This window comes from Lynx rufus, unplaced genomic scaffold (assembly GCF_022079265.1).
Source record: "Lynx rufus isolate CCGP_SWC_20201006 ecotype Redwood Valley unplaced genomic scaffold, mLynRuf1.p SCAF_5, whole genome shotgun sequence".
Classification (NCBI taxonomy): domain Eukaryota; kingdom Metazoa; phylum Chordata; class Mammalia; order Carnivora; family Felidae; genus Lynx; species Lynx rufus.
This window is the reverse complement of record NW_025814867.1, coordinates 67,910,752-67,922,831: the sequence shown is the minus strand read 5'-3', so window position 1 is coordinate 67,922,831 and position 12,080 is coordinate 67,910,752. Positions and strand designations below refer to the sequence as shown.

The following is a 12,080-nucleotide window of genomic DNA, read 5'->3' as shown; positions in this document are numbered from 1 at the left end:
ATAAATAAATATCTCTAGTGAGACATTATCACAAACTACATGATTATTTTTCAAGTTACATTTTAGGAAAATGAATGCTGTCCTTTCCCATAGTATTTTTCAAATAATATTTTCTAAATATCTTTAATTAGTTATCACTATATTCTAGGAACTAGACATAGATCCTGCTTTTAGGCAGAGTATGATATTGTTGAAAACATAGGGCAGGTCCCAAATTTGCTCAAAACATGAATGAGGGGGGAGAAATCTAAAAGTAACCAAATTTACCACAAAATGTCAAGATCAATAGAATTGGGAACTTGAAATCTGAATTTCAATTTTTAAGAAATAAATTTATATTTTTATATATGTTCTCTATAACTATAAAATTTTATCTACAACTATCACCATAGCAAATGCAGGATGCAGAATTGCAGAACATAAGAAATTGGTTAAAGGAATATTGATAAAAAAATTAGTAATAGATAGTTCCTTAAAACAGATGGTTTGGCGGCTCCTGGGTGGCTCAGTTGGTTAAGTGTCCGACTCCCGATTTCAGCTCAGGTCATGATCTCATGGGTCATGAGATCAAGCCCAATGTAGGGCTTGGTGCTGACTATGTGGAGCCTGCTTAGTATTCTCTCTCTCTCTCTCTCTCTCTCTCTCTCTCTCTCTCTGTCTCTCTCTTGCGTGCTCAAAATAAATAAATAAGTAAATAAATAAATGAATAAATAAATAATAAAAACATAGATGGTTTTATGCATATTAAAAAAGTGAAAACATCAAGATATGCCAAATTATAGAGAATAGGCAATTTTGTATGATCGTTTTATTAAAAACTAGTTCATCTTACCTCTACCACCAGTTGCTGAAGAGATGGTGAAGCTACAGAATATAGACTTGAGTTACCCCTTATGGGACTATGGAGACTAATGTAAGCCACAACATTTCTCTGCAGAACCTTCCTGAAATCCTGAAACAAACAAACAAGACAATCTTTATAATGATAAAAGTAACAGATTCTAATTTATCATTTATATGTTGAATAAGAAATACTGCCCCTGGGTGGCGCAGTCGGTTAAGCGTCCGACTTCAGCCAGGTCACGATCTCGCAGTCTGTGAGTTCGAGCCCCGCGTCGGGCTCTGGGCTGATGGCTCAGAGCCTGGAGCCTGTTTCCGATTCTGTGTCTCCCTCTCTCTCTGCCCCTCCCCCGTTCATGCTCTGTCTCTCTCTGTCCTAAAAATAAATAAACGTTGAAAAAAAAAAAAAAGAAATACTTTCTACTTAAAATCACCATAGTACACAACTGTTTTTAAAAAATCTATTCTATTAGAGTGTACAAAGGTCATAAAAGGATTTTAAATAAAGAGGGTAAGGAGTTACATATCATATATGACAAAATATTTTTTTAATGTTTATTTATTTTTGAGAGAGACGGAGACAGAATGTGAGTGGGTTGGGGCAGAGAGAGAGGGAGACACAGAATCCGAAGCAGGCTCCAGGCTCTGGGCTGTCAGCAAAGAGCCCGACGCAGGGCTTGAACTCACAAGCTGTGAGATCATGACCTGAGTCAAGGTCAGATGCTCAACTGACTGAGCCACCCAGGCTCCCCATGACAAAATATTTTTAAGCAGGTTCCTGAAAAAAGTCAAATTTTAAAAGAAAATGTTCTTAAGTGGTTAACATTGTATGTGATTCAACTTTAGAATACAGAATGGAAAGTTTGCTCTAGACACAGAACTTGATTTTATAGTTATTGAATTAGAGAATAATTCATGGGTAAACTACTTCAGTGATTAATCAAACTAGGCCTTTCCTTGGAGACAATGAGCTAATTTTTACATAAGTGGTTCTTTATTCTGAGCAAAATGGGGCATAATACACCTTTGTCCCTGCACATATTACCTGAAATAAAACCTGATACATTTTATGCACATGAGTAGCATAAAATGATTTCAGCAGAATGGTTTTTCTACTTCTCTGCTGAACTATTCCCCAAACTGAATACCACTAAGCCTGTTAATAAGGTGCCACTAAGAAGGTCTTCTATTATTTTCCTCCTTTCTTGCACAAATATTTAATGACTAATCATCATGGTGACAATTCTATGGAAATGACTTAAAAACTGAACAACTTCATGTCTTAGGAACTTACTTTTCTTTCTCCAACACTATGAGATGGAAGACTATAAGAGCATGTGCACCTAACAAGTCAATAATATTATCCCTATTTCAAGTTGAACATTCAGCTATACCTCTGCAAGAGAGCTGAAAAGACATTTCATTTAAAATAAATATTTTTTTTGAGACAGAGAGAAAGAGGAGAGAGGGAGAGAGAGAGAGAATGAGGAGGAGGGGAGAAGGAGAGAGGGGGAGAGAGAGAGAGAGAGAGAGAGAGAGAGAGAGAGAGAGAGTCCTAAGCAGGCTCCACACTGTCAGTGCAGAGCCCAACACAGGGCTCAAATTCATAAACGGTGAGATCATGTACGACCTGAGCCAAAAGCAAGAGTTGGACACTTAACTAACTGAACTAATCAGGCACACCTAAAATTAGTAAATATTTTAAATGAATAGGAATGATGACCTTAAGCTTAAATACTCTGCTTTACACATAATACTGTTTAAAAAAAATGTCCCTTAAAAAATTGTTCAACAAGTGCTGTGGAAAAACAGCACTTTTTTTTAACATATTTACATACTACCACATAGACATTATGTGTGTATATATATATATATATATATATACATATATATATATACACATATATATATGTATATATATATATGTATATATACATATATATATATATATACACATATATATATGTGTATATATATATACACACACACATACATATATATATATGTGTATGTATATATATATATATATATATGTTAGTCCATTTAACACTCATGAGAACCTCATGCTAGTATATTCATTGGAGGATCAAGTCTTGTAGAAATTAATTTTGCCTAAGACCATCCATGTTATGTCAGAAAGAATTTGAAGTCTGACTTTTGACTGTAACATCCACAGTAGCCTGTGAAAAATGAAGCATCTTGAATAGAAGAAATGGTACTTTTCTTTAGTAAATGGTACTATTTTATTTAACAATGGTACTATTTATTTAGTAAAAAGTATGATAATTTTCCTCAAGGATCAAGATTAGTATTGATTCAATTAAAAAAATAAAAATAACTCTATCACTATAAATTCCAGTTTTAAGTCTATTGACCAATATCACCTAACCTTTTTAATTACAACTATGGGTTCCAAGTGGTTCCTGTGCAAGCAAAATTAAATAGGGCAATACGACATGTCAACAGGTGCTTTCCTTACTCAGCTTCACTAGGATATCAATTTAGAGCATACATTGACTTTAGTCTAAAAGAAAAAGTTTCATTCTCATGGGTAGTTTGGTACAAGTAGACACAATGGAAAAGCTAATAGTTTCCTAAATTCCTTCTCAGCCAGATAGTTACAAAATGGCTTTATGAACAGTATTGTAATAATCTTCTGAGATAGAGTAATTTTATATAGTATACTCTATGAGCCAATAATCAAATCTATATGTTATTCACCATGTTCCTATTCACCATTTTCTTTACTCATATATCTTTGCCTACCTAGTCATGGAAAAAGTAAGAAAATGACTGAACGAATAGTTGGTTGCCAAACATGCATACACACATAAACATGTTAGAACAGAGGGCCCTACTCTAACTGAATGTAAGAGATTTTTTTTGACATAAATACTTTTTCCTATGAACTCCTACATTATAGATTTTTTAGTTGTATCTACTGATAGAGAAAATACAAAATTATTAAAAGATAAAATGAATTCAGTAAAGCTTACAAATAAATTTATATTTTATTAACCACAAAAAATCTACTTAATTTGAAAATATAATTGCTTACATACATGTAAGGCCATAATATTGATTCAACTTACAAACTATGATGCTTGATGCTCAAATAAATTCAAAGACTTTTTGCAATAAACTTCCCCATGCATAGGGGCTCAGGATATATAAGTTTAGAATGTCTGTTGTTGGACAAGCCTAATTTGAGAAAGAACATAGTTTAGGAATATACATGTTAATTTAGGATTAACATAAATTTATTATGAAAGTTACTAGATAGATATGGAGAAGGCTGTTTGATACAGTGGAATAAATTTTTGGAATTTGAAAAGAATCTTGAAGATACTTTTTTAAAAACACACTTTACTTTGCAAGAAAACTGAAGTATTGTTTTCTTTATGATTAAAAAACATTAAATACTAAAATCAGCCCAATTCACAAATATATTCCCCAAGTTGCATAACTTGATTATGTCTTTAAAGTAAGTAATTTGGAATAGAAGTTTGAGAGGTTGGTTTAGCTATTACATTTGCCATCTTACTAAAAACTTGTCAATTTAAAAAGGTTCTTTCATCAATGGAATTTGTTCATTTGAATTAGTTCTTTTGAATATGGAATAAACATTCACACAACTAATTTGAGTATAGAAAAGTATTCTAATTTGCAATGTGTATATCTTGATAAATTTTACACTAAAATTTTCCCACTTTTAAGACTTCTTGTTTTTCAAATTAAAAAAGATGCTTCCGGGGCGCCTGGGTGGCGCAGTCGGTTAAGCGTCCGACTTCAGCCAGGTCACGATCTCGCGCTCCGTGAGTTCGAGCCCCGCGTCAGGCTCTGGCCTGATGGCTCAGAGCCTGGAGCCTGTTTCCGATTCTGTGTCTCCCTCTCTCTCTGCCCCTCCCCCGTTCATGCTCTGTCTCTCTCTGTCCCAAAAATAAATAAACGTTGAAAAAAAAATTTTTAAAAAAGATGCTTCCTATTTTCTTTTGTATATTTTTGATATTTTCTTTATAGTCAATAGACATTTTATCTTTGTTGTGAGTACTTAAATAAAAAAATGAAATAATAGTAGAATTTGCCCTTAGATATTTAGGATTCTTTTTTCTCCAAAGCTGAGGCAGTAAACAAACTAGAATATCAAATTGTTTTATTTTCCTAGATAAAATTGTATAGATTTTTCCCCTACATTTTCCCACTAAACTTCTTTTTTTAAAAAAAATTACAAAGTAAATAGAATATCTGAGAGTTTTACAATATTTTCATTGTTTTTAATATGGCATCAATCCAATTATTGGTTGTTATATCCCATTAAAAATACAGTGCATCTATGAAACAGAGACATATCAAAAGGTTTGAAACTTAAATATTCCAGTGGTATTCTAACAATGATCCACTGCATGCTAGATTTCATTTGGATAAAGGCTTCCTAAGGTAGTTTAGATAGATAGGTTAATAGGTAGATGCAGAAAAGAAGAGACAGAAAGACAGAGGTATAAGAATAGGAAGATTGAGGGGTACTTAGGTGGCTCAGTCAGTTAAATGTCCAACTTCAGCTCATGTCATGATCTCATGGTTCGTGAATTCGAGCCCCACCTGGGGCTCCATGCTGACAGCTCAGAGCCTGGAGCCTGCTTCGAATTCTGTGTCTCCCTCTCTCTCTGTCCCTTCCCAAATTGCTCTCTCTCTCTCAAAAATAAATAAACATTAAAAATAAAAAAGAATAGGAGGATTGAGTAGAGGGAGGGAGGAAGAAGGGGAAGAAGAAAGGAAACCGATATTTTGAGGCCAATCTACAAATTGTAGATTTGTAGAGCTAAGATATAATGCTAGAGTAGTAGACATTTAACATAACAGATTGTTTCCTAATTCCAGATAATTGCTAGAAAGTTAAAAAGAAAAAAAGTAATTGCATGCATCACTTGATCTTTTCTTGTCCAGTAATTGTCAACCTGTCTAAGGAGAAATACAATAACCAGGCAAACACAATTGTGGGTATATCATAGTCTATAGGCAGCAAGAGTAAGGTAGTTGCAGGTCATACATAATTCACTGTGATCTAATTCCCCCTCATTCTTACAGGTGATCTCAACAAATTAGCAGATGGTTGAGAGGCACATTCTTATCCTTGGTTTTGACAACTTTATTTTGTCAACTTTAGTCAAAAAGAGTGAGTGCACGAGAGCCAGAAGAACATATTAATTAATGTACATTTACCTCTCCCCATTCATATGAGCCAATATTGCCAAAAGCTGTTCCTCCCCATGAACAGAAAACAATTGTGCGGTCTGGTCTCCACCCTCTCTTAACTCTTAACATCAAGGCCCGGATAAAAGCTGTGATTATGGCAGTGCTGCTGGCCCATTCTTGTCCATAATAACTGTATGCAGTGTGATGGCGGCTGCCAACTATGATATACCGATCTGGAAACAGAAGAAAACAAGGGCCATTAACACAAAATATAAACCCTAACAATAAATTTAATGACATTTACATAATCCTATTGCACAACCGAGCAACAATTATGTAAAATTGTTCTAATAATTAAGACTACTTTAACATTTTTCACCCACTGTCTTGATTCACACATCTGTGTATATCAAAGCAGAGGCAGCTGCTGAACTCAATTATGATTCCAAAGCTTAGATCCATATTACTGTCCTTTACAACATGCATTTTAATTAATGAAGTATACAAATATGCCACAATGAAATCTTTATCTAACATTTTTCCAGAATCATAGTGGGAAGTGCCCTGTAAACAATGTGTGTATGCTCAGTAAATATTAATGAACTATTAATACATATGAGGGAGTGCTTATCAGTAGCTATAAATATTAAATAATGTGGTAGTCATATATGGATTTTGAAAAAATCCAAATGAAGTATTTAGGAAATTAATTATAGCTTCCAACTTATAGTTTTATCTCCTCTCCCTGAAGAAAAAAAAATCAACATCAAAAGTCATCCAACTACTGTAAAAGTTTCCTTCCCTTCCCTTCCCTTCCCTTCCCTTCCCTTCCCTTCCCTTCCCTTCCCTTCCCTTCCCTTCCCTTCCCTTCCCTTCCCTTCCCTTCCTTTCCTTCCCTTTCTTCTTTTTTAGAGAGAGACTGAGCACAAAAGGGAGTAAAGGACAGAGGGAGAAAGGGACAGAATCTTAAGCAGGCTGCATGCTCAGTGTGGAGTCAGATGAGGGCTTAAATCCCATGAAACTGGGATCATGACCTGAGTTGAAATCAAGAGTCAGACGCTCAGCCAACTGAGCCACTCAGGCACACCTGTAAAAGTTATCTTTTCACATATTTCATATAATCATACAAAATCCATTAGATACAACATGAAAAAGATCTGCATGACACATAGATGGGGCCTGCTCAATATACGTTACAGACTATTGCCAATAACAAGGTAGAATAAAAGCATATCTCCAGAGTTTCCTCTGATTTTGTTACCATTGAATGCTATTGGTATAGAACTATATTTATTTCACTAAATAGTCCTATACTTTCATCTAAAAGGTTTCTTCACCGAGTGTTATTTTATTCAGAGATGTCCCATAGCTCAATGGTGCAGACTTTGAAGCCAGCCTCCTTGCGTTTGGATCCAGTCTATTCAATTTGCTAGTTATATGACCTTGGGAAGCTTATCTAAGCTCTTTATGCCTTAATTTCTTCAGTATAAAATCAAAATACAAATGGTACATACGTTATTCAGTTCCTTTGAGTTTTATTTTTTAATTTTTTTTAAATATAATTTATTATCAAATGGCTTCCATATAACACCCAGTGCTCATCCCAACAAGTGCCTTCCTCAATGCCCATCACCCACTTTCCACTCTCCCCCACCCATCAACCTTCAGTTTGTTCTCTGTATTTAAAAATCTGGTATGGTTTGCCTCCCTCCCTCTCTGTTTGTAACGTTTTTTCCCCCTTCCCCTCCTCCATGGTTTTCTGTTAAGTTTCTCAAGATCTACATCTTGGAACATATGAGTGAAAACATATGATATCAGTCTTTCTCTGACTGACTTATTTCACTCAGCATAATACCCTCCAGTTCCATCCACATTGCTACAAAAGGCCAGATTTCATTATTTCTCATTGCCAGGTAGTATTCCATTGTGTATATAAATCATATTTTTTTATCCATTCATCAGTTGATGGACATTTAGGCTCTTTCCATAATTTGGCTATTGTTCAAAGTGCTGCTGTAAACATTGGGGTACATGTGCCCCTATGCATCAGCACTCCTGTATCCCTTGGATAAATTCCTAGCAGTGCTATTGCTGGGTCATAGGGTAGGTCTATTTTTAATTTTTTGAGGAACCTCCACACTGTTTTCCAGAGTGGCTGCACCAATTTGCATTCCCACCAACAGTGAAAGAGGTTCTCATTTCTCCACATCCTCTCCAGCACCTATAGTCTCCTGATTTGTTCATTTTAGCCACTCTGACCAGCGTGAGGTAGTATCTCAGTGTGGCTTTGATTTGTATTTCCCTGATGAGAAGTCACATTGAGCATCCGTTTCATGTGTCCCTTGGCCATCTGAATGTCTTCTTTGGAAAATTGTCTATTGATGTCTTCTGCCCATTTATTCACTGGATTATTTGTTTTTTTTGGGTGTGGAATTTAGTGAGTTCTTTATAGATTTTGGATACTGGCCCTTTATCTAATATGTCATTTGCAAATATCTTTTCCCATTCTGTTGGTTGCCTTTTAGTTATGTTGATTGTTTCCTTTGCAGTGCAGGAGCTTTTTATCTTGATGAGGTCCTAATAGTTCATCTTTGCTTTTAATTCCCTTGCCTTTGGAGATGTGTTGAGTAAGAAATTGCTGTGGGTGAGGTCAAAGAGGTTGTTGCCTGCTTTCTCCTTTAGGGTATGATTTCCTGTTTCACATTCAGGTCCTTCATCCATTTTGAGTTTATTTTTTGTGAATGGTGTAAGAAAGTGTTCTAATTTCATTCTTCTGCATGTTGCTGCCCAGTTCTCCCAGCACCATTTGTTAAAGAGACTGTGTTTTTTCCATTGGATACTTTTTCCTTCTTTGTCAAAGATTAGTTGGCCATACTTTTGTGGGTCCAATTCTGGAGTCTCTATTCTATTCCATTGGTCTATGTGTCTGTTTTTGTACCAATACCATACTGTCTTGATGATTACTGCTTTGTAGTAGAGGCTAAAGTCTGGGATTGTGGTGCCTCCCGCTTTGGTTTTCTTTTTCGATATTACTTGGCTATTTGGGGTCTTTTGTGGTTCCATACAAATTTTAGGATTGTTCTAGTTTTGAGAAGAATGCTGGTGCAATTTTGATGGGGATTGCATTGAATATGTAGATTGCTTTGGGTAGTATTGACATTTTAAAAATATTTATTCTTCCAATCCATGAGCACAGAATGTTTTTCCATTTCTTTGTGTCTTCTTCAATTTCCTTCATAAGCTTTCTATAGTTTTCAGCATACAGATCTTTTACATCTTTGGTTAGGTTTATTCCCAGGTATTTTATGGTTCTTGGTGCAATTGTTAATGGATCAATTCTTTATTTCTCCTTCTGGTTCTTCATTATTGCTGTATAAAAATACAACCAATTTCTGTATGTTGATTTTGTACCCTGTGACTTTGCTGAATTCATGTATCACTTCTAGCAGACTTTGGGTGGAGTCTGTCAGGTATTCCATGTAGAGTATTATGTTGTCTGTGAAAAGTGAAAGTTTGACTTCTTCTTTGCCAATTTTGATGCTTTTTATTTCATTTTGTTTTCTGATTGCTGATGCTAGGACTTCCAATACTATGTTAAACAACAATGGTGAGAGTAGACATCCCTGTTGTATTCCAGATCTCAGGGGAAAAGCTCTCAATTTTTCTGAATGAGGATGATATTAGCTGTGGGCTTTTCATAAATGGCTTTTATGAAGTTTAAGGCTGTTCCTTCTATCCCAACTTTCTTGGGGATTTTTATTAAGAAAGGATGCTGTATTTTGTCAAATGCTTTTTCTGCATCTATTGACAGGATCATATAGTTCTTATCCTTTCTTTTATTAATGTGATGTATCACATTGATTGATTTGCAAATATTGAACCAGCCCTGCAGCCCAAGAATGAATCCCACTTGATCATGGTAAATAATTCTTTTTATATGCTGTTGAATTCGATTTGCTAGTATATTGGTGAGAATTTTTGCATCCATATTCATCAGAGATATTGGCCAGTAGTTCTCTTTTTTTGTTGGTCTTTGGTTTGTCTTCATACTTCATAGAATGAGTCTGGAAGTTTTCCTTCCATTTCTATTTTTTGGAACAGCTTGAGACGGATAGGTATTAACTCTGCTTTAAATGTCTGGTAGAATTCCCTAGGGAAGAGTCCAAGATTTTTATTTGTTGGGAGATTTTTGATAACTGATTCAATTACTTCACTAGTTATGGGTATGTTCAAATTTTCTATTTCTTCTGGTTTGAGTTTTAGTAGTATGTGGGTGTTTAGGAATTTGACCATTTCTTCCAGGTTGCCCAGTTTGTTGGCATATAATTTTTCATAGTATTCCCTGATAATTGCTTGTGTTTCTGAGGGACTGGTTGTAATAAATCCATTTTCATTCATGATTTTATCTATTTGGGTCCTCTCTCTTTTCTTTTTGAGAAGCCTAGCTAAGGTTTATCAATTTTGTTTATTTTCTCAAAACACCAACTCTTAGTTTCATTTCTCCATTCTACTGTTTTGTTTTGTTTTGTTTTATTTTTGGATTCTATATTGTTTATTACTGCTTTGATCTTTATTATTTCTCTTCTTCTGCTGTTTTTGGGGTGTCTTTGCTGTTCTGCTTCTATTTCCTTTAGGTGTGCTGTTACATTTTGCATTTGGGATTTTTCTTGTTTCTTGAGATAGGCCTGGATTGCAAATGTATTTTCTCTTAGGACTGCCTTTGCTGCATCCCAAAGGGTTTGGATTGTTGTGTTTTCATTTTCATTTGTTTCCATATATTTTTTAATTTCTTCTCTAATTGCCTGGTTGACCCATTCATTCTTTAGTACAATGTTCTTTAACCTCCATGCTTTTGAAGGTTTTCCAGACTTTTTCCTATGGTTGATTTCAAGTTTCATAGCATTGTGGTCTGAAAGTGTGCATGGTATGATCTCAATTCTTTGGTATTTATTGAGGGCTGTTTTGTGACCCAATATGTGATCTATCTTGGAGAATGTTCCATGTGCACTTGAGAAGAAAGTATATTCTGTTGCTTTAGGATGCAGAGTTCTAAATACATCTGTCAAGGCCATCTGGTTCAATGTTTCTTGAACCAGGGGCATTGTTTCTTACTGATTCTGTGTCTAGATGATCTGTCCATTGTTGTAAGTGGAGTATTAAAGTCCCCTGCAATTACCACATTCTTACCAATAAGACTGCTTTTGTTTGTGATTAATTGTTTTATATATTTGGGTGCTCTCAAATTCGGTGCATACATATTTATGTTGTTAGCTCTTCCTGATGGATAGACCCTGGAATTATTATATAACGCTCTTCTTCATCTCTTGTGACAGCCTTTAATTTAAAGTCTAGTTTGTCTAAGTACGGCTACACCAGCTTTCTTTTTTTCTTTTAATTTTTTTAATGTTTATTTATTTTTGAAAGAGAGAGAGAGAGTGTGAGCAGAGGAAGGGCAGAGAGAGAGTGAGACACAGAATCTGAAGCAGGTTCCAGGCTCTGAGCTGTCAGCACAGAGCGTGATGTGGGGCTTGAACCCACAAACTGTGAGATCATGACCTGAGCCAAAGTCGGATGCTTAACCAGCTGAGCCACCCAGGTGGTCATACACCAGCTTTCTTTTGACTTCCAGTAGCAGGATAGATAGTTCTCACTTCTATCTCACTTTCAATCCCCTCACTTTCAATATGAAGGTGTCCTCAGGTCTAAAATGGGTCTCTTGTAGACAGCAAATAGATGTGTCTTGTTTTTTTATCCACTCTGATACCCTATGTCTTTTGATTGGAGTATATAGTCTATTTACATTTAGTGTTATTATTGAAAGATATGGGTTTAGAGCCATTGTGTTATCTGCAGGTTTCATGGTTGTAGTGATGTCTCTGGTCCTTTGTGGTCCTTGCAACATTTCTCTCACAGAGTCCCCCTTAGGATCTCTTGTAGGGCTGGTTTAGTGGTGATGAATTCCTTCAGTTTTTGTTTGTTTGGGAAAACTTTTATCTCTCCTTCTATTCTGAATGACAGGCTTGCTGGATAAAGGATTCTTGGCTGCA

General features: G+C 35.4%; 1 protein-coding gene across 1 annotated transcript in view; it reads right to left on the bottom strand.

The window, feature by feature from the left end:
• NAALADL2 (N-acetylated alpha-linked acidic dipeptidase like 2) overlaps window positions 1-12,080 on the bottom strand; it is a 706,998-nt gene that overhangs the window by 319,810 nt on the left and 375,108 nt on the right. Inside the window, exons 8-9 of the mRNA XM_047100419.1 lie at window positions 6,061-6,266; window positions 833-952 (exon numbers count right to left, since the gene is read on the bottom strand). Coding sequence (XP_046956375.1) covers window positions 833-952; window positions 6,061-6,266 — 326 coding nt within the window. The remainder of the gene's footprint in view (window positions 1-832; window positions 953-6,060; window positions 6,267-12,080) is intronic.